Here is a 22,241-nt window from a genome sequence, read left to right as displayed (position 1 = left end):
ATTGCAAAGGCCATTGCTTTGAGGCCTGGAGAATTACTTAGCTCACTAAATGCTCAGCGCACCTGTGTGTGTTGGTTCTTGTCCAGCATGCATTTTGCATCACCAGCCCACTCCAAAAGAAGCTGTCTTACTAAATTTTTAAAAAAAGATAGCATTTTCCATGCATATTTGTCCACCAGTCACAGGTAAAAATGACATACCTTTATTCTGAAATACTCTCCCTTGTACCTCCAATATACTCTGTATTTGTAAGCCAGAACGCTAAATCCTACAGCATCCAAGACGTAACTACATGTATTGGGAAGAATATCCATATTGAAGTGTGCCCCGCTCTAACTATGAGCATTCTGTAACCCAAGTCAGGGAAAGGGCTGTGAAGGTGAAGAGTAAAGTTCTGAAGAGTGGAAGCAGTGTCTTCATTGTAGATTCACAATTCACTGCAAAGGACTTCAAAGGTTTTTCTTTGCTTTTTTTTTAGATTAATATCATAAAATCTTCCAGGTTGGGAGGGACCTTTAAGATCATTGAGTCCAACCATCAACCTAACACTGGGCAAGTCCACTGCTAAAGCATGTCCCTAAGCACCACATCTACGCGACTTTTAAATACCTCCCGGGATGGCAATTCCACCACTTCCCTGGGCAGCCTGTTCCAATGCTTGATAACGGTTTTGGTGAAGAAATTTTTCTGAATATCCAATCTAAAGCTTACCCTTCAGATTCTCTTCACCATCAGTCCCTCTGGGGGCAAGTGATTGAGCAGCTGTGCCATGCCAAGCTGCCTCCTGGGATTAACCCAGGAGCCCTGGGAAGCCAAATGCCAGTGAATCCTGAAAGCCGAGCCCACTGCAGCAGCTCTTGTGCAGAATGCTGGCTGGCTGTGTGGCAGCTGAGCTGTCAGCAGCCTGTGCCTGCGTTGCCCAGCAAAGTGATGCCCCGACCCTTAGAGATGCAGCGTCTGTGTGTTAAACAAGTGGTTTATTGACAATTTTGTACAGGGTAAAACTCCCCGAGGGAACGGAGTCAGGAGGAGGGAGGGCGGGAGGTGTCCAGGGGGTAACAGGAGTCTCTGCTGCTGGTCCCGGTGGCCTCTACCTGGTCGGTGCTCAGGAAGGTGTAGGAGTCACCTTGCTTCATGCCAAACATCATGTCAATCAGGATGGTACTACCAGAAGCGTGCGTCAGCCGGAGTTTGCAGGAGTGCCTGGACGGCAGCACCGTTAGGTGGCAGAACTTGGAGTGAGGTAACATGGCCCAGGCTCCTTTTACCACGACCTGCAACCAGTGGGCGGTTTTGACAATGTCAAGGTAGGGGCCGGTGCAGAGGGTGTGTAGGAGGCTGGGACACTGTTTATTCCTCAGCTCCTCCTGGGGGTGGTGGAGAAAGGATTGAGAAAGGAGAAGGTAGTGCCCAAGTAGGGGAGCTCTGGGCTGTGTTGTTAGCTGTGAAACATGGAGCTCAAACTACATATACCGACTCCTATGCAGTGTTCAAAGGGGCAACTGAATGGATCGGACATTGGGAAACTAATGATTGGCAAGTCAATCGAGTACCGATCTGGAGAACAGAGGACTGGAAGCAGCTATTAGAAGTGGGAAAGGAAAAGGCACTGCGATTAGGCTGGGTAAAGGCACATGATAAAGCTATACCTGAGGCTGCTCACTGGAACAATAAAGTTGACTATCTCACCCGCATACATACATTAGAAGTGGATGAGAGCACAGATGCACAGGAGTGGGTAAGATTAAGAGAATGGTTACATGAGAGGCGTGGCCACACTGGGAAAGCTGATGTGTATAAAGAATGTCAAGCCAGAGGCTGGCCTGCCACACTGGCAGACTGTGAAAGGACAATAACACACTGTCCACAGTGTCGCCTACGATTAAAAATGAATCATCCAAACCAAGCCCCGCCTTTACATATTAGAGCAGGGAAAACACTCTGGCAAACTTGGCAAATTGATTTTATTGGGCCACTTAGAGCATCTAATCATTATAGATATATCCTAGTAGGTGTAGAGGTGGTGTCAGGATTGACCCAAGCCACCGCAACCACAGCAGCGTCTGGAGAATGGACTGTTCGAGTGCTAAAGGAATGGTTTAGTATTTTACCTGTGCCTTCTGCCATCCAAAGTGATAATGGATCACACTTCACAGCAGCCATCATCCAGGAATGGGCAAAAGGGGAAGGTATTGACTGGGTCTTCCATACCCCTTATTACCCCAGGCAAATAGAAATGCAAAAATAAAAGCATTTTGTTCTACTAGAGGAACGATCTCCAAGGCACCACATAAAATTGATGAAATCCCTGTACCATTGCATCCTGGTCAACCAGTAATGGTCAAATTACCTCAAACTGGAGTTATACCCCTGACATTGACCAATCCAAGGGGATCATATGCATGGGAAGCAAAAGATAACTCTGACCGTGTATGTCAAATAAGTAGCAGGTGGATCATACCAGATTTCTAACTGATTCATTGTCGATTGTATATACGGTCGAGCAGCACTTTTCCATTTACTTGCAGGTGTGCCCAACAAAAGGAGGGACGAGGAGTATGACGGGGTGGAGACCTGAGAGGCGTCGACCCAAAGTATGAACTGTGCATGCACGGAATGGACAAACTGTGCAGAACTTGAATGTGGACCAGAAGTTCTTGTTTGGTTTTGGGTTGTTTTTATTCTTCTGATCTTTGTATATTTGTTTTAACAAGGATACTTTGGTTGGTTGGTTGTTAACCTAAGTTTTAATATTAGGTGCTGTATCATGACTGTGATTGTAAGGCCTTTTGTAATAATAGTCATTAGCTCTATAATAATCACAGGTATAAGTAGGCAATCTAGAATATGGAATAGACAGCCTTGGGCTTTTGAACAACATGTTGATCGATCCCCAATTATAAATTACACTGAACCAGACAATGAGATCTATAAGATGATACAAGGTTTTGCCCGCATGCTCAATTTTTCTCTTGTGACTACCTGTCTGCCTCTACCACATACCCCCACTCAGGGGCTCCCCATAACAGCCCTCCCTGTGGATATGCGTAAAACTTTGGATTGGCTCTGGAATCAAAATAAGTCTATTATTTGGGGTGAATTTGAATGGAGGTTGGCCATTTAACAATACACTAAATCGAACTTCTGTTTGGAGCTTAAACTGTTCCTATGCCCCTCTCTGTTTGGACAATAAGACTGTGGGATGTAGAGGCAAACAACCACAATTCTTCCAACAGCCATGTTCCAAACACCCCTGGGCAGACACACTGGGGGAAACGTTTAGTCCTGAGGTATGTGGAACCGGTAAACACCCAGTGGTGCTTTGAGTTCCCTTCAACACCCAGTAATTCATGTACATGTTTCAATGTAATGAAGGGGCCACCTGCTGATTGTTTATGGTCTCATGTCCATGAGGAGAAAAGAGATGACAGGAAGGATTGCTATCCATGGAGGTCTCGACAAAAGGCCTCAACACAACCCAATGTAAAAAGCCCACGGTGGGATTGCACAAATATTATCAATTGTACCACTGGTGGGGATCTGCAAAACAGTTGGGTGTGGTTAATCCCTTCATTACGGCATTTAATTAGTGTTGCCTGCTTGTGTCAAAATTACACAAAGCCATATCCTCCAGAAATGAGGCGTAACACCAGCATAAGCTATAAGGACTTAAAATATTCCGAAAAATCCTCCTGTCGGATCCCTCGAACCATGGGCAATTGTGATGACTCACCTATATATGCTCATCACAAGTTAACCTGGATATGCTCAGACGGGACCATTACAGACATGTTAAACCCTATTCATCCCGGTCATCATTATGTCCTTCTTACTACACTGTAGTGTAGTACGGGGCTGTGGCATCCCCGTACCAATCGAAGTACAGATGGTACTGGTTGGACTGTATCCCAGCAATTAGCAGTATGGGCTGAAGGATTCTTTGGACTAGGAATAGGTCACCTTAGAAATAGAATGATATTGTCCAATTTAACTGCACAAGTGGAAACTTTAGCAGACCTTACTAATGACAATTTTGAATTGCTCAATGCCGAAGTGCAAGCTGTCTCGAAAGTCACACTTCAAAACCGACTCGTGCTAGATATGATACTAGTCAAAGAACAAGGAGTGTGTGGATACCTAAAAGCAAACCACAAACAAGAAGAATGCTGTGTCGCAATTCCTAATGTTTCACTACCTCTCCGAGAAAACCTCCAGAAGATGAGGAAGATAGCTGAAGTGACACATGAGCTGCAGGACCAAATAAAGGACACTTGGCTGGGAAATATTTTTGCTAGAATAGGATGGGTGTTTTCTGGATGGATTACTAACTTGTTGATAATAATTTGCATTATTGTAGTATGCATTGCCGTTAGTTGTGTTAAAAGAATTATTGCAAAATCTATCTCTCAGGTAAGAGTCCACCTGGAAACTGGGGAATACCTGGATCTACTTAAACACTCAGATGAAAATTATACAGACACCTTGGGTGATGACATATCTGGATGTGGATCTGTGACTCAGGTCACAGGGTGGAATGTATGGGAGCACCCAGCCAAACTGGTTTCCAAGCACAATAGGTGAGATGCAGGGAGTTGTTGTCCGACTCAGCTCCATCTCCGCCCTGCCCTGGCTGTGCAGAGAAAACTTGGGGGGAGCTGCAAAACAGCTCAGCCTGGGCTTATCTCAAGATTGCATATAAGAACCAAACCCAAATGGCCCTTAACAAACAAAATGCCCTGAGTCCCATCCCACCACTATTCCCATGACTTTGAGCGCTAGATGTCACAAATTGTCAACAGAGACTTAGCTATCACACCACCAGAGGTAAATATCCCAGATCCTGTAATCCACTCAGGCATAATCCTGCACCCTAAATATAAACTGCGGGGTTTGGGCAGGGAAATGGGGAATCCTCCAACGATACAGCTGGCCTGTAGGAGATCTGTCCCCCCCCTGTCCAGAACGCTGCACAGGGTAACTTCCCAGGTATGGAGCGACCTTACCTGAGAGAGGGTGTCCTGGTTTGAGGTAAAACAGAACCAATTTTGTTCGGTAACTTCGCTTCTTAGCTGGGCCTCTTCTAACAACTGAAATTAACTGCATATTGTGCAGACAGTGTTCACTCTCTCAGAGTGATAAGACCAATGTTTATAGCTGATGCCCAGGCATGGTATGCAGAGAGGCTCTTGCTTATACTTATTGCCATAACAGCCAAGGCCAACCAACTTTGTTATTTGCCCCGTTGGAGGGTCGGAAGCGGAAAAGCATAGTGGGGTCCCACCTGGAGGGAGGAGCGGACAGGACAGGTGACCCAAAACTGACCAACAGGGTATTCCATCCCATCTGCCTCATGCTCAGTATAAAAGCTGAGGGATCAAAGGGTCACGGGCTCTTCCTTCAATGGCCGACGTCTGAGGAGGACTCTCTCTGCCTGTGATCCCAATCCTGACTCCAGATCCGGAATCCAGTTCCCGTCCGTCACTGAGTCCAGCCTGGGACTGCCCCAGTGCCAGCCGGTGATGTGATTGTCATCTCGGGAGCTTGATACGGTTTTGTATATTTTTTCATTATTTCTTTTTATTTTATTATTAATATTTCATTAAAGTAGTTTAGTTTCCGCTAAACTCGTAAGTCTCTTTTTCCTCCTCTGCCTCTCTCTTTGTAGAGGGGTAGAGGGGAGCATCTGTCGGTCCCGTCTGGGGTCCTTCGGGTCCCCAGTGGTGGATTTGGCCTAAACCACGACAGAGGGTAAGTGACTAAGAAACATACGTATGGTATATGGCATGCTATTAAGTTTGTGATTGGTGCACTCTTTTAAGGTATTAATATCTAGCGCGCTTGTGGTTTGTGTTGTTACTTGTCAGGATCATTTGTAGCTCACAATAGAGTATTCCGCTAATTTCTTTTAAACTGCAATAGTGTAATCACCATTGTACACACAGAACTTGCAATGGTGACGTATTGGGCCTGTGAGTGAAGTCCAAACAAATTGTTAATTTGAACCTCACAGTGAAGTCCTTTTTCCCGTTTCGTCACAAGGTCCATGTGGAAGGTGTGCCCATGGTGGGGCTTCAGGGCCACGAGCAGGTGGTAGATGGCATCCTCCTCATCGCGACCCCAACATCCTAAGGTGCTGCGCACCCCAACGACTGGCTTCAGTCGCAAACTATTCCTGGAGAGCTTTCCACAGATGCGGAGAAGTTCATCCATCAGCTCCTCCACCATGCTGAAGGATTCGGAGAGGTCCAGGAGGCAGTCGGCCGAAACAGTGCGCGCATGCTGGGCAACCCGGGGTTTTTCTCCTTCCTGCTTCTTGCTCTCCTTGCTGCTGCTGGCTGGCCGGCGGCTCTTTTTCCTGAGCCATCAGCAGAGCCTGAAGAGCAGCACCAGGAGTGTAGCGACCGCCCAGACCTGCCAGCGCTGCAAGGCAGCAAAGAGCAGGGCTCCCCAGGCAGAGTCGCTCTGCTCCACCTCCTGCAGCAGACGACTCATCTGCTGGCTGAGGAACTCCGCACACAGCTGCATGTGCTGGCACGTCTCCTCGTCCAGCTCACCACTAACGATCGTGCATTCTGTGCATTCTGCACCATGGTTTCTATAACCATGCAGATGAATTCTATGATAGCCATGGTCTGCAGGAGGAGGAAGAGAAGGGGTTCAGTGCTGGCGGCAATGGCACTGTGCCCAGCCCAAGGTGCTGCCGCGAGCGGCGGGGCCCTCGATGCCCAGTGAGAACCCACCCCCCGAGGGCGCGTGTTTCTGCCCCGGCCCTCGTCCAGCCCAGCCTCCCTCGCTTTGCTCTTAATGTTTCTCAAAATGATCTGGATGGAAGAATCGACTTTACATTCAGTAAGTTTGCTGAGGGTAGTAAAGTAGGAGGAGCTGTGGACTCCCTGAAGGGTAGAGAGGCCTTCCCAAGTGATCGGCATAGAGTAGAGAGCTGGGCGATCAGCAGCTGTATGAACTGTAAGGAGAGCAAGTGGGGGATTCTGCAGCTGGGCTGGGGTCACGCTGGTTATGCATACAAACTGGGGGACAAGAGGCTGGAGAGCGGCTGTGCGGAAAGAGATCTGGGAGGCTAGGGTGATGGCAAGTTGAATATAGAACAGAGTCATCAAATCGTTTTGGTTGGAAGAGACTTTTAAGATCGTTGAGTCCAACCATCAACCTAACCCTGGCAAGTCCACTGCTAAAGCATGTCCCTGCGCACCACGTGTCCCTGGGGGTCCAGGCATGGTGACTGCCCCGCTTCCCTGGGCAGCCTGTTCCAATGCTTGATAATGGTTTTGGTGAAGACATTTTTCTGAACATCCAATCTAAAACTCCCCTGGTGCAACTTGAGGCCGTTTCCCCTTGTCCTATGGCCTGTTCCTTGGGAGCAGAGACCGTCTCCCACCTGGCTAGAAGGTCCTTTCAGGTAGTTGTAGAGAGCGATAAGGTGTCCCCTGAGCCTCCTTTTCTGCAGACTAAACAACCCCAGTTCCCTCAGCGGCTCCTGCCAAGACTTGTGCTCTAGACCCCTCACCAAGCATCATTGCCCTTCTCTGGACACACTCCAGCACCTCAATGTCCCTCCTGTAGCGAGGGGCCCAAAACTGAACACAGTACTCAAGGTAAGGCCACACCAGTGCTGAGTGCAGAGGTACAGTCACTTCCCTAGTGCTGCTGGCCACACTTTTTCTACTACAAGGCAGGATGCTCTTGGCTATCGTGGCCACCTGGGCACACTGCTGGCTCATATTCATCTGGCTGTCGACCAAAATGCTTCCAGGTGCCTTTGCACCAGGCAGCCTTCCAGCCACTGCTCTCCAAGCCCGTAGCGTTGCATGGGGTTGTTGTGACCCAAGTGCAGGACGCAGCACTAGGACTAGTTGAACCGCAAACCCTTGGTCTCGGCCCATCGATGCAACCTGTCCAGATGCCTCTGTAGAGCCATCCTTCCCTCATGCAGATCAACACAGCCGCCCAGCTTGGTGTCGTCTGGAAACTTCCTGAGGGTGCACTTGATCCCCTTGTCCAGATGGTTGAGAAAGATATTAGAGAGAACTGGTCCCACCCTGAGCCCTGGGGAACAGCACTTGTGAGCAGCGGCCAAGCGTTTTTAACTCCATTCAGCACAAGTCTTTGGGGCCGGCCATGCGGCCAGTTTTTCACCCAGCGAAGCGTACGCCCGTCCAAGCCATGAGCAGGCAGTTTCTCCAGGAGAATGCTGTGGGAAACCATGTGGAAAATATAAAAGCATTCATTGGGGGAGGAACCCGCTTTGGGCTTTTCATTAAAATCAGCGCGTTTACAGGTTTCTCCTGTATAATTCTGGTACGAAGCAGCTGTGACAGCAGGGCAGGATGGCGGTGGCGGGTCCTGGCACAGCTGCAAAGGGACGCAGCCCGAGCTGAGGGGACGGTCGCGGCGGACGAGCTGCCCCGTGAGGGAGGCCGCAGCGGTGGAAGAGGCGCCCCGCGGGGGACCACTGCAGGCCGGGGCGGAGGGAGGCCCGGCGGGGCAGGCTGGGCTGTGTGAGGCGAACGGCGAGGCCTCGCGGGCGCGTAACGGCGGCGGAGGAGGAGACCTCCGTTTTGCCCCGCGGAGGCCGCTGTAGCGCCGCGTTGCCCCGGCGACCGGCTCGGGAGGTGCTGGGGCGGCCCCGCCGCGGGGGTTTACCCCGGCTCGGCTGCCGCGGCGCCCGCCCCCTCGCTGCCCGGGAGGAGCGGCTGAGGGGGGCTGCGCCGCGGGAGCGGGACGGGGGCGGGGAGCGTCACTGCACCGCAGCCACCGTCCCTCCTCCCGGGGTGGAGGCGGCAGTCGGGCACCGCGGCGGCGGCGGCGGAGGAGGCGGCGGGGGGGCCGCTCCGCGCTCTGCCCCGAGCAACCCCCGCAGCGCGGGAGCTGCGCGGAGCCCCTCCGCTGTCCCCTCGCCCCTTTCCCTCAGTGCGGACAGGGTCGGCCGAAACTCGGCTCGAAACTCCCCCCCGCTCCCGCCGCGGTACCAGCGGGAGGCCACGGGCGCCGGCCCCGCTCCCTGCCCGCCCGGGCCGAGCGGAGAAAGTTTGCCGGCGGGGGCGGGCGGCGGCGGGCGGGCGCTGCCGCAGTGTGTGCGCTGAGGGGAGGCGGCGGCGGCGGCGGCGGCGGCGGCGGCGGAGGGGGTGTAGCGCCGTGTCGGTCCTGCCTCCCTCCGAGCGAGAGACTCGGCGGGAGAGAGAGGGAGAGGAGGAGAGGGAGAGCATCGGTCGCCAAAGGCGTTAGTTGTTACATGCATCCGATAATCTTCTTCCCCAAAATGGATTTTAGTCAGAGCAATTTGTTTGGATACATAGAAGACCTGCAGGAACTAACTATTATAGAGAGGCCGGTCCGCAGGAGCCTGAAGGTACATACTTCAAAATAGAGAAATGCTTTAAAATCGGCTTGGAATTGCGTGTCTGTTCTGTTTTATGCACAGCGAACTGGATAGGCAGTTCATTTTTTACGGCACCAGGATACTAAAAATGGGTTTTGGTCATTTTGGAATAAACAGTCTCGAATTCTATATAGCAGGGGCTTAATATTTTCAGTGTAAGAATATTAAGCTGGGGGAAAAAAACAGCCTAACTTAGGTCTTTAGGTTAATGTATATGTGACTTGTTTGTACTATCAGTGATTAATAGCGATAGTGTCTGACGTGGAACTGTACTTCTTTTCCTGGTGAAAGATTTATTTGATTGAATTTGAAATGTTGGCAAGAGATTTCAAGGATTAAATTCAAATTACTCATGGAACTATCCCTGGATCTGTGGGGAGGAAGGGGTTGTTTTAAGAAGATTAAAATGATGAAATAGTAAGGCATTGTAAACTCATAATCTCTATTTCACGCTTGACAGACACCAGAAGAAATAGAAAGATTGACAGTTGATGAAGAACTCGGTGATATTGAAAGAGCTGTTTATCTACTTAGGTATTTCCTTAAATATTACTGTAAAACATTGCTGACCGTCGTGCTTACATACAGCTTTTTTAGTGCTATACTCTTCACTTTTTTTTTTTCTGTCTTTCAGTAGTAGTTTTTTTTACTTTCCACTATGTTAAATGTATAGACAAGATAAAAATAGGGATTGTGTTCTTTTTTTTCTTTTAATGCATGGAATAGGATGCTTGTGTATACGTATAAACATTTCTGAGTTTCTAATATGGCCCTCACCAACACTGAGTTGTACTTCATCTTCTTTTCCCCTGCAGCTGATTTTTCAAGATTCCCTGAATGTTAACATTAATAACACCAATCATTCAGTGACTTCATATTCACTCTAAGGCATGAGCAGTTACCACAGACTAATAACAGAGCTGTTTGAGCATGCTGTGTATGCCTGGGCTTTCAGAGGAGAAAACTTGAGAGATTAGTTTTATAGTCCTTAGGAAATAATGTAGAAGATGCTATATTAATACTTCCCTGTGTTCTGGTTTTTCATTTTACCTCCTTCTTGTTCTTTAATATATTTGCAGCTACTTGAATAACTTAAATTTTGGTAGTTTAAAATACAGATCTTTCAACTGTGTAAGTCATCTTTGAGAATACAAATGTTCTGGGGGATTTTGATTTGAGCATGCATTTTAAACAATACCTAGTAATTGGAGAACCAGCTGCAGCTCCCTCTCAGTTTGCTTATTCTGCTATTTTAAGTGCTCTTCTAGTCTATGCCTGTCCTCAGTGTTTCTAGTATGTATTCTCAGTGCCTTAATATTCTCTTTTTTCGGGGTGTGGGGCATTATTTTTAGGTAAACATTGTTGTCCACTGATGCTACTTTTGATACTGACTTTTGTTTATGTTTTTTTTAATGCTGAACTTTATTAAATAGTGGATTTTTAAACTTACTTTGCTAATAGTTCCTGTAATCAAAGCAGTTTGTTGACTCTAGGGAAATTCAGAGGAAACAATTTGCATGTGGTGCATATCATTGCGAAGGATGCATATCAGTTTTGGTTTTCACCTGACAGCAATTAGCATAGTTGACTTTTTTTCCCCTATTCCCTGTGTGGCAGCAAATTTCTTTTCTCTTTTCCCAATTAAAGATCATGTTTCCAGCAATACATTTTTACTGGATCATTGCCTTGTTAAAGGGTAAAAGGTTCAACTTAATATCTTTCATCTTACTAATTGCTTTTCAACCTGGCCTTGAACTTCTCCTGACATCTTCATCTGCTTTCTCTCTACTTGAGCAGCTGTTCTGGGGACATAACATTCTTTTCCTTGTGATGAAGTTTTCATTTTTGCCTCTGCATTGTCCTCACTGCTGAAAGGTAGCTTCATCTCTGCTTGATAAGCTTTTTACAGGGCTATCACTTGCTGTCATTGTCCGGGTATGTTAATACAGTAATCCAGTGGAAGCTTTAGCTATTAAATAGTATATTGCCATCCCTGTATGGAGTGGAGTATAAGCAAATGGAGTTGAAAAGCTGTCTGTAACACAAGTAGTATCTTTTATATAATGTACAAAGGTATGTATTTTTGGCTTGTCTGGCGTTTTTTTATCTATTATAATACAATACCCCTGCCTGTGCCTCTTTAACAATAATGTCAGTCTAGTCTTTTCATGCCTCATTTGCTCACACAGATGCAATATTTGCTGTCCTTCAGGTCGTCCCTTATATGGGACTCTCCTTGATGTTATCCAAAAAGACACTGCCTTTTCTGAATATCTCACTATAAAAATTGGTTTGATGAGATTGAAATGAGTTGTTAATGATGTCTGTGTAGTGCTCTGTTTGGAAAGGCTGATGCTACCTCCGTATACATTTAAAAAATATGCAAGAACAGTAATAGAAAGCAAATCTCTTACCTTAAATATCTGCAAATAATATCAAAATACTTAACGTTGTGTCACATTGTCTTTTAAATTACCACTTATTTATGTAAGACTAGTCTGCAAGTTGAGGATTTTTAATTTACTGAGGAGGATGTCTTTAGTGTTGCTTGTACAGTACAATGGAGATGACTAATACTGAGTGAAACCTTTGTATGATACAGCAAAGCTAATGTTTAGTAATTATTTTATGTGAAAGTCCAAAAAGAGTCCTCACATTTTAATAGCTTTCATACTGAACAAAACAGCCCAACCGCTTATTTCGCATCCTCCTTTCACTCCAAAACCTGCCCCCAACTTCTCCTCCCCACCCTTGAACTTGGATACTCTGGTCTGCTTGTATGCAGAGTTGTTGTATGTTTGGTAGATACTTGCTTTTTCTAGGTTGCTGCTTCTGAAGCCTTTTACTATTGTAGTCTGAAAACAAGTACATTGGCATCCTAGTTGGAGAAAATAGTACAGCCTTTTACCATCTGAGGTTTTTGGTGCCTCAGTAGTGGGTTTTGTTTGTTTTGTAGTTTCTTTGTTTTTTTTTTTCTCCCTTTGGATTTTTTTTTTTTTCTGTGACTGCTATCCTATGTGTTTGAGGAGGTATTAATTTCCCAACTCTCATCAGTTTCATCAGTCCATTCTTTTTTCACCTCTTGTATTCTCATTTGCCAGTGATACTGTGGAGTTTCTGGCATGCTCTTTTACTTCTTGGTATTGTAGAGTTAGTTGTTTTGCTCATCTAGTATGTATTTATATCCATCTAATGATTATTTTGTATTTCCACAATGTCTTGTCTGTCTGTGTCTAGCCATGAGGTACTGTCAAAGATTTTGTAAATTTCTATTCATTGCCTTCTCTTCAGTATGACCTAAATGTATGTCTACAAACGTTCTTAGCACATGGTGAGTACACTGACACAATCCTGTTTGAGACCTCACTTTCATAGGGATGTGGCTTCATTTTAATTGGTTTTCTATTCTTACCTATCATAGTTTGGCTTTACATTCTGAAGTGCTAGTTGTAATTTTGCTAGTCCTAACAAGATTATCTCTCTATGTATTTTTCATTATTAATTTTAGGGGATGACTTTGCTTTTAGTCTCCCCTTTTCTGCCAGTACTGTTCTTCAGATAACTATGTAATGAGGTAGATTGACAAGATGATCTAGCTAAAGCTAATAATTTTTATTCAGATTAGTGTTCAGCTATATGAACTCCTTGATTTGGTTCATCGCGTGGACATAGAAACAGTTGTGCAAGCAAAAGGAAAGGACTCAGTAGCTCTCCTGGAGGTTAGAGTCACTTAAATAAGCATGGGTGAACTTCAGTTTTAGAACATTGTTGCCCTGAGTACTCAGTTTTAATTAGGTAATATTCTGCAATTAGACTGAACAAGTTCTAATTTAATAAGAATGCGGTAGCAAATTAGACTGTCATTTGTTGTACTGTCAATTAACCTTGATTCTGGTTGAGGAACTGGGTTTCCTTAGACCAGGTTGCCAGGGATGTCTATGAACTCGCCACAGAATTCAAATGGGTTTAGGTACTTAAAGAGGGAGAGGCATCTGAGTGTCTAGGATCTGTGTTTTAGAGCTTCAGCCTGTGTGCTTGGGGGTTTCTGGAGGGTCTAACTGGACTCACTGAAGAGTTGTGTTCTGACTGTGTTTTGCATGTTGCTGGCCCAGCAGGAGAACAAGGAGAGCTAAATAGCTATGTGCATCTCAACCATGGCAGTGTCAAGATTGATGGCTTATCATACAACCATCAGCAGATTAAAACAAACTGGCAGATTTTGCACTGAAGCGACTGAATAGTTTGCATTCTACTTCAGGGCATAGTGACCTCTGCCAAGGCAGTGGCAATAAGCAGCAGCTCAGGGACAGTAAATTTTATTCCTGCTATGAACTTTTGCCTGCAGTCTTAGTTTCTGTGTTTGCTGATGTTTGATTGATGTCATTACTGATTTTTATTTGTCTTACTGTAGCTCACTCTTATGGCATATGGCCAATAGCAAAGTATGTATTCTTTGCCTGATGTACAACTGGTTTGGATACAAGGATGCTTACTGGCATGCACATTGTAGAGCGGTTTGTTTTCTGAGGGCTTGTCTGATCGATTTCCCTAGGGGTTTTACATTGTTCTGTGTACTGTATTATTTTGTATTCAGCTACTTTCTGTTTATTTGTGCCTGCTTAGTGTTAAAGCTTCCAGGCCTTGACATTTCTGTCATACTCAAAATAACAGGGTAATAATGAGTTATCAAGGTGGAAAAATGAATTATTCACCCTTTTGGGAACATACTGTACTTTGGTTTTGGAGTGATCCTATCTCTCAGTTTAGAAAACAACACAATCCCCCTTGAAAACATTTAGCACAGTTTTTGAAGACACAATAGATACTTTATCTAGATTGGAAAGAATTCAATGCCTATAAACTTAACATGTATTAAAAAAAACCAAGCACAGCATTGTACTTTATTGTAGCCATCTTTGATTAGCTAAAGTATTCTCAAATTCTATGCTTTTTATACTGTACATGTTGTCAATTGTGGGTGTCAAAACCACTACTATTTAAAGATTTTTTTAATTTTCCTTCTGGTTTTTAGTCTTCATCATGTTTGTTTTGGAGACTTTCTTTTCTCTGTAGGTGCAGGCAACTCACCTTTGAATTTAAATGAAAGCTTTCATTTAAATGTAACTTTAGGAGCTGATTTTCTAAAATAAACGTGTATTTTTTTTGTTACATAATCATGAAAAGTGGCTACTCTATTCTGATTATACAGCTTCTGAGTTTATTTTCTTGATAGTATACTGAAAGATCCAGCTGTCATGCTAAGCACACTGGAAAATAATTCTTCCAACAATACTGGCAAGCTGTAAATACTAACATAAAAAGTATTTCTTCAGTCTTTTTTTTCCCCTGTCTTTTATTTTGTAAATTACAACTTAAATTGTCTAAAAGTTTCATTCCTGATTCACTTAGTTGGACAGATAAATCAGTTGCTTGACCTTGACTCTCTTATGCAAATAAATTAATGTATATGAAATGGATTCTTTCACCTTAATGTGAAGGATGTACCTGTAGTGTTCTGAAATGATGCTAAGTCAGATACTTTTATCAAAACTTGGATTTGTGCAAATATTTCTGTTGATCATATTTGCTGAGTTGAAACTACAGCTGAGGAACCAGCTGTAAATATACAGAGCAGAGTTAATATAGTGCTCTGAGAAACCTAAAAAAAAGAAAAAAAAGAGAGAGGCAAGATCTTCATTTCAGTTTTGTTTCTCAGGTCACAGTCAGTGCAGGAAGATGGCAGTGCCAATCCTCTCCCCATTCTACCATTTGTGCTACGTCAGCCCTTGTGCCTGCACAGCACATTGGGGAATTTATCTGAGGCAAACGGTGAAATATAACGGTTAATGAAAATGATGGTTAATTTTAAAACACCAACTGTGTGATCCAGGACTTTATGCACCTTAAAAAAAGACCTGTACCAGCACAAAGGAATTGGGTAGCAGTGTGGGAACAGTACTCGGGGGTGGGTGAAATGGCTTTGAGACTTAGCACTATGTTTGGCTGGCTTATGGTTTTCATAAAGCTAGGGTTTCCTGGTGTATAGTTTCACAGTCAAGTTAAGCTGAATTAAGCTCTTCCTGTATCAGAAAGAATAGATCTTCTCTTCTTGCCTTATGTGACTGCATTTTACTGTGTTATTGATAAATTCAGTGTGCCAGTGCTCATGCTGTTGCAGCCATGCAGTCTTGGTCAGATTAGGGAACTGATACTAATTCTAACAATTTTTTCAGGTACTTGCTTCCAACAAAATGTGCAGCTGCGGGACTGCTGATGCTACTGTAAGCAGGAGCATGAGCAGAGAAGAAGTCACAGCTGGTAGATCACTCTCCCATCAATAGCAGAACAAATTTCATTTGGGTTACTAGTCTTGAATCTGTACTTTGAATCTGTGAAGTCAAGTACTGGTTGAAATGATGAGAAAGTATAAAGTATGAGCTGTAGTGTATTTAATGAGCCCTTTGACACTCAATGAACTTCTGGAAGTCTACATGAGAGCTGCGATGTGTGAGATCAGTGGTAGCTCTTCCTTATATATTGTCAAATTCTCCTCGGGAGATGTCAATTATATTTATGTTTCAGAGCATCTTTGTGCATAACATAAGGCAAAACTAGGTAGCTGTGTGGATGCCTTTTTTTAATACTAAGCACAATTGAAATAACTGTGGGTTTTCTTAACTTCTAAAAATTGTTCTGTTGTCCTGGAAAACCTTATCATGCTCTCCTAGAAAAGATCTGCATAGGAATATACAGCTAAATATTCACAATGTTACTTTCTTTCTACATGACAAATCCCATACAGGAATAGCATGTTGCCCAGCAGGAGACTGAGTTTGTTTTGTTTTTGTTTAGATGAGCACTGGCATTTAATTATTAACAGCTGCACGGTTCATTTTGAGATGGCACATAATTAATGTGCAAGTATAATAATTCTCCTTTATATCACCTTCCTGAGAAAGCTCCAAGTGCTTATAACAACGTTTTGTACTTGTAAGGAGCTTTTATCCTCGTGCTTGCTCAATGTTACTAATTTGTGTTTGTATCCTTTGCCTGATTTGGCAAGAGATAATAGTATTGCACTAGTTTATGTCAGGACCTGGAGGTGCATCCAATGGAAACTGCATGAGGATGTAGACTGGAGAATGTAATATTTTGTGTTGTGATATATCAAAGGTACAAACTCCTGAAAGAGTAGGTCCAGCTGTCCATTTACGGCAAGTCTGGGAACACTTTCGCACGATGGTGCCGTGTAATAAAATGACCGTCGTATGCTAGTGACTGAAGCAAGCATCTAGTGGATTTTCTTGCAAACTGCTTCTGGTGTTTTGAGGACTGCTTTGTTGTAGGCATAGGGAGCCCTTCACGTGTCATGGTGAGATGGTTCCATGGCCCTGCATGCTGACTCTACTGCGTTTGTTGCTGACAGGGAGAAGCAGCAGTTAGTACTGGTCCAGCTACTCTTGCCCTAAAAGCAGTAGCAGACAGTTCCGTTTAGTGAGTATCGGGACAGTAGCATGCACTATTACCTGTCCCAAAAATCTGAGAACTCTGAGATGCTTCAGAATAATGATTCTTAGTGCTGTATGCCACGTATTTCTACAGTCAGAGCTCTTTTAGATACTCCTCTGAATTGCCACGAAGCGAGGCAGATATCATTCCATTATGTATTGGTTCCCATTGCTTCACTTTGCAAACTTTGTGTGAAGGGAAGTTGTTCTACTGAGGTGAAATTCTGATTATATTTTAAGGACTTGAGGAAGTAGGACTGCAGGCATGGGCCTGTGTCTGTGCCTCAGCTGATGTGCTGTGACAGGAGTAATTTGAAATAAGACAAGAAATAGATTTAAAATTAATCCTGTTCTCTGGGGTATACTTGTAGGACTGTTTTATTTAGGTATTTTTAGAGTTAACTTTCATGATATTGATGTTTTGGGCTGTGTTCCACCAGCTGGTAGTCCAAATGGCAACACTGTGGTAAAGTTACACTGGATCTTTGTGAAGCCTCAAAGCCCAAAGCTTTATGTCACAGAAAAGAAACCACCATTATTTCATCACTTAAAAATACATTTTAGACACCAGGAAAACAGGATGGAAATGTAGACAGTTTTTGAGACTAACCAATTCGAGGATGTCTCCGTTATTCATTGAGAAGTTCTCTTACTTTTGTAGGGAAATCTTATTTAATCTGTAAGGGGCAGATTTTTATATAAGAAAAGTTCTCTTTAGGTATTGATGACAAACTGAAAAGGAAATTGGAAGTGATTTCTATAGTGAGGATTTCTATTGACATAGTCTGGCAAAACCCTTATTACGGCTAAAGAACCAGCAGTTTAAATTATACACAGTTAGAGGACTCTGTGCCTGAAAGTGACCTTCTTAGGTCACTTCAGATTCCAAAACTGATGCCATAAGTGGCATTTCCAGCCAAAGACGGTTATGTCCTCGGGGAAAGATTTTTAAAGATAGACTGGTGATGCAAAAGTAGCAAGCATCTTTTAATTTGAACATGATAGTGATGGGAATACTACGTATCTGAGCCATTCCCAAAGCTCACACTTTGAGAATTAACATGTCACCGGCATTCTTAAATCTTGATTCCAACCTTGCCCCCCTGATGTATAATTACCTTCCTAGATCAGGTTGTGTATGGGTCTTTCCAGTCTGAACAATTACAGTATCCTTTGCAGGCTTTGAAAATCAGGGTTCTCTAACTCTTATGCCTCAGTCTGTTAAAACTAGTTTTACACGGCTGTCGCGTTCCCTGCGATTCTTCAAGACGCTCCTCTCTCCATGAATAACCTTGCTGGTCTCACGGAGACGCTTTTTGACAAGATGGAGTCTTTCCCATTGAATGTTAATTCCCTATAGTCTATCAGATGAACACCCCTGTCTACAGAAGAAAATTGTCCTTCTACTTTATGAGTCATAATAAAACAGAATGAGAAAAGAGACAAAGAACCACTTGGAAAGTTCTGCTAGATATCTTAGATACATCTGTCCGAGGCATGCTTTATTGCCACTGGCTGGTACTTTTACACAAGCAGGAAAATGGGCCAGGTATTTCCTATCCGTGTTATTATTTTACTCTTGATGATGCAGGTATTCTTATCTAAAGTCTTATTCTTATCTTTTAGCTTCTTTTGCATTCCAATAAATGTTTCTGCATGTTTCTTTTTGCAAAGCATTACCCTACGAGGGGTTAATGTTAGGGAATAAAAATATCAGGCTCTGGATATATTCCTCCGTATCTTGGCAGCGGTTGTTTCAGAAGCAGTTTTCTTTATTCCATGTTGTTGCGTGGCTGTGGGTTCTGAGAATGTGTACAACTCTCATGTGCAGATCAGCTGAGTCATTCCTTGTCAGTCGTATCAACTCACAGCAGGACGGAGGGGAATTGCTATGCTTGAACTTCTTTCCGACAATAGTTACCGTGTTGCCCATCTACCCTTTACATACTGATGGATTTTTAGATACTACCCCTTTCCTAACAGACCCTATGGATAGACAGTACTTCTTAGTCATTGTATAATTCCAAAATTACACGCTCTTTGTTTACAGAACCACGCTACTGTGTGATTTTTAGTCCCAGTGCTTCTCTGTAATTCCTACTTTCCTATTCTTCCACTTTTCTTTATGATGGCATAAAAAAGTCAGATTCAGGCTGTGTGTAAGCAGGGGTAGATGAACTGACATGAATGGAATTATGTCATTTTCAGTGTGTATGAATCCAAGCTGAGTATAGTAACTGGGGGTCTTGTTTTTATTGACTTTATCTACTTAGAGTAGCCAGGAAGGTATTTGTAGGTCTTCAGACATATTTTTTTTTAAACTTGGTTTTTCTGTAAGAGTATATAAATAAAGGTGACCGGCACCACCAAGTCAAAATAATGTATAATGATGAAGAAGGACTGAAGCCTCAAAGAGCATAGTCTTACATTCTTTCTAATGGGGAAGAAGGTCATTTATCCATTCTTCTTGTCATTGTTCATTTTTCAACAATCATTCAGTTTAAGAGAATTCTTCTGGCTTTGCAAATAGATCAATACAGATGTTTTTTCCTAAGGCATTTTTCTCATGGGTTTTTAAAGTAAAGTCTTCCACTTGATGATGAACCCACAGGATTTTTTTTTCTTTCCCCAGTGTATCTTAAATCAGAAGGATATACTTTGTTTTTATTTATTGAAATGGCAACGCACTGTAACTTTGAGTAAAATTGCAAAAGTTGCCACAGGGTTTTCTGTGTCAGTCCAGGTGCATGAGGAAGGGTATAAGCAGAATGTCTTGGAGCCCCTGTTTTTTTGCTTATGAGAACAGCTTTGTGTACAAATTCTCAATGACGCCCCTAGTATAAGCTTTGAGTCCACGTTTCTTGAAGTAAAATCAGTGAATTAATTTGGGCAGGTATCAATTAGCTTTCCCCCCCCGAGGAGTATTGTTGAACAACAAAGAACAACATTAAGCACATCAGTTTATGCTCACATTGAATAGTTGTTCCAAGCTGCCTGTATAACTCCATCACATTTCTCTTTACCAGCTGGAGAAGAACAGGAATGTTGGATTCAAGCTGAGTCAAAGCATTGATAACTCAATTGATATAAACAGAGCTGCACAGTAGGAGAGGTGCTGTTGCACTCAGTAATACCAATACATTTTGCTTGCAAGGGGTTATGTCTGCAAAATGGGATGATTTACTGTTTGTGCTGCATGAGAGGTGCAGCTGACTGGCTTGTGGACTGACTTTCCAAAGTAGTATATACTTCTCCCCCCCCCCCCCCCCTTTTTCCTTTTTCTCGTTTCTTATTCCCCCCCCCCCCCCCTCCTTCCCCCAGTGAAATTGCTTGGTCGCTTCTGTTACCAAGAGTATGTGGAGAAGGCCAGACTAGGGACAGTAAGGAAATGCTGTAAAAATGCTAACTATGTTTTTGTTGTAAATATGAATTGATTGTATTGTCTGTGACAGAATAAACATATGTAAAAGAGAAATGTGAAGGGCATCTGCTTTAATATACATATTTACATGGTAATATTATTTACATTGTTGTGCAGGCCTGGAGATAAAAATGCTGGCTTTAAAGGGAGAAACAGAAAAGATGCCATTTTCACTGCTGAAATTGTAACTGAGCTTTTTGAGGAGGAGGAGGATTTATGTCCATATTAAATAGCAAAACATGAGTCACAGCCTCATTGCTGCTTGCACCAAAATTCTTCTGTTATAAACAGTTAATCTCCTTTATGTAATTTCATTTAAAAGCTAAGGATTAGGATACCTGTTTTTCTGCCATTTTGAGATCGGGAAGTTATTTAAGCTGTACTCTTCAGGGCAAGATTTATTTTTATTTTTTGCTTTTTTACAGCTGCATCAAGTGCTAACCACTAAGTCAGTGGAGAAAAGAATAACAGCTACTTAAAATTAACCTGCTTCTTTAGTACAGGTTTTAACCAGAGAGTATATCTATTTCCTCTTATTCTTATCATCACGTAAGGCCAATTGTAAGTGCATTTTAAGGGTTATTTGTAACTTCTTTTGAACCTTGCATGCCTGTTGTATTACACACAAAGTAAATACTTGCACTATGAGTTTGTAGTGAATGGATTAGGTGCATACTGGTATGGAAAAATCAACTCTTAAGGGCAGATAAATATCCTTGCGCTTTCGTCACTTAAACTGTCTCACCTATTTGAAAGTGATGTGTTAGAGAGTAGACGGATCTTTGTGTCTTCCTTATTGCCAATTCTGAAGGCTTGAAGTACTTACTTTTCCAGTGCCTCATCTGACTTGATTAAATGGAGAGGATGATTTTTTTTTTTTTTAAAATTAACAGTTAGAAAGTGGCAGCTTGTGGATCTATTGTGTATAATGCCTGACACCTATCAGACCCGTGAGTCGAAGAAGATTCCAAGGAGATTTTAGTGCTTGTTGAGTCAGTGTTCATAACTCTCTTTACATGCTTTTTGATGAAGGATGAAAGTGCTAGGTACTTTTTTTTTTTATTCTGTTGCTCCCCTTTTTTGAGTCCAACATACAGGAGACTTAATTTTATTTTTCTCCAAATGCTATTTCTTCCCTTCCAAGTGCATACATCTTATTTTCCTTTTCTTTGCCATCATCCCTCTGAATGAGGGTTTGCCTTAAGCTCATTATCTTCAGGATGCTACACACTGACTAGCAGTTGAGATAGTTTGTGTGTCACCTGGAAAGACTACATTGGTCCTGTGATACTCGTACAGAACTCTGGAGTTCTGGATGCACTGAAATAACATTGGTATTGTAAGCACTGTGTGCTGTTTTTAAGGTAAATTCTACCTGTAGATATCCATTTGAATGGATACCCTATCGGATACCTAATAAAAGTATTATTCATGAAAACGATACATTGTGTTAATATTCCACAATGAGTTTAGACTAAAAATTTACTGCCCCACACCTTTTAGTGACAGTTAATTCTGTTCCTTTTCAGTAACAAACAAATCAAAGGGTGGGGGGAGTGATGTGTAAATGGTGCGTTGTTAATGGTTGCCTTTAACTTTTATTTTTTCCATGTTACTTTTGCTTTCAGAGAAGGATATTGATACTAACATAGTAAATACAATAGCCAGATATTCTGATGGTTAACACTGGCATGCTGTGAAGGATCTGTGCATTTGAGCATATTTGACATGCATTCAAAGGAAAGAGATATTCTTTTCTTCCAGAGATGATTTTGAACTAATTTTAGTAAATGTGGGTGGAATTACTGGTAAATGCTTTATTTATTCTTTCCATTGCAGAATGTCAAACTCTTTTTGGGATAATTGTACTGTTAGAAATAATTTAAAATATGAGTATGTGAGGAAAAAATAGTTT

General features: G+C 43.1%; 1 protein-coding gene across 1 annotated transcript in view; it reads left to right on the top strand.

Moving 5' to 3' along the window:
• Positions 1-9,250: 9,250 nt before the first annotated feature.
• The window catches only part of PPP4R4 (protein phosphatase 4 regulatory subunit 4), a gene marked incomplete at its 5' end in the record, with an annotated part of 74,380 nt that continues 61,389 nt past the window's right edge, over positions 9,251-22,241 (top strand). Inside the window, 2 exons of the mRNA XM_082485791.1 lie at positions 9,251-9,367; positions 9,858-9,931. Coding sequence (XP_082341917.1) covers positions 9,251-9,367; positions 9,858-9,931 — 191 coding nt within the window. The remainder of the gene's footprint in view (positions 9,368-9,857; positions 9,932-22,241) is intronic.

Source organism: Vanellus vanellus (assembly GCF_965231255.1).
Source record: "Vanellus vanellus genome assembly, chromosome: 6".
Lineage (NCBI taxonomy): Eukaryota > Metazoa > Chordata > Aves > Charadriiformes > Charadriidae > Vanellus > Vanellus vanellus.
The sequence above is the reverse complement of the archived record's forward strand: the minus strand, read 5'-3'. Positions and strand labels throughout refer to the sequence as shown.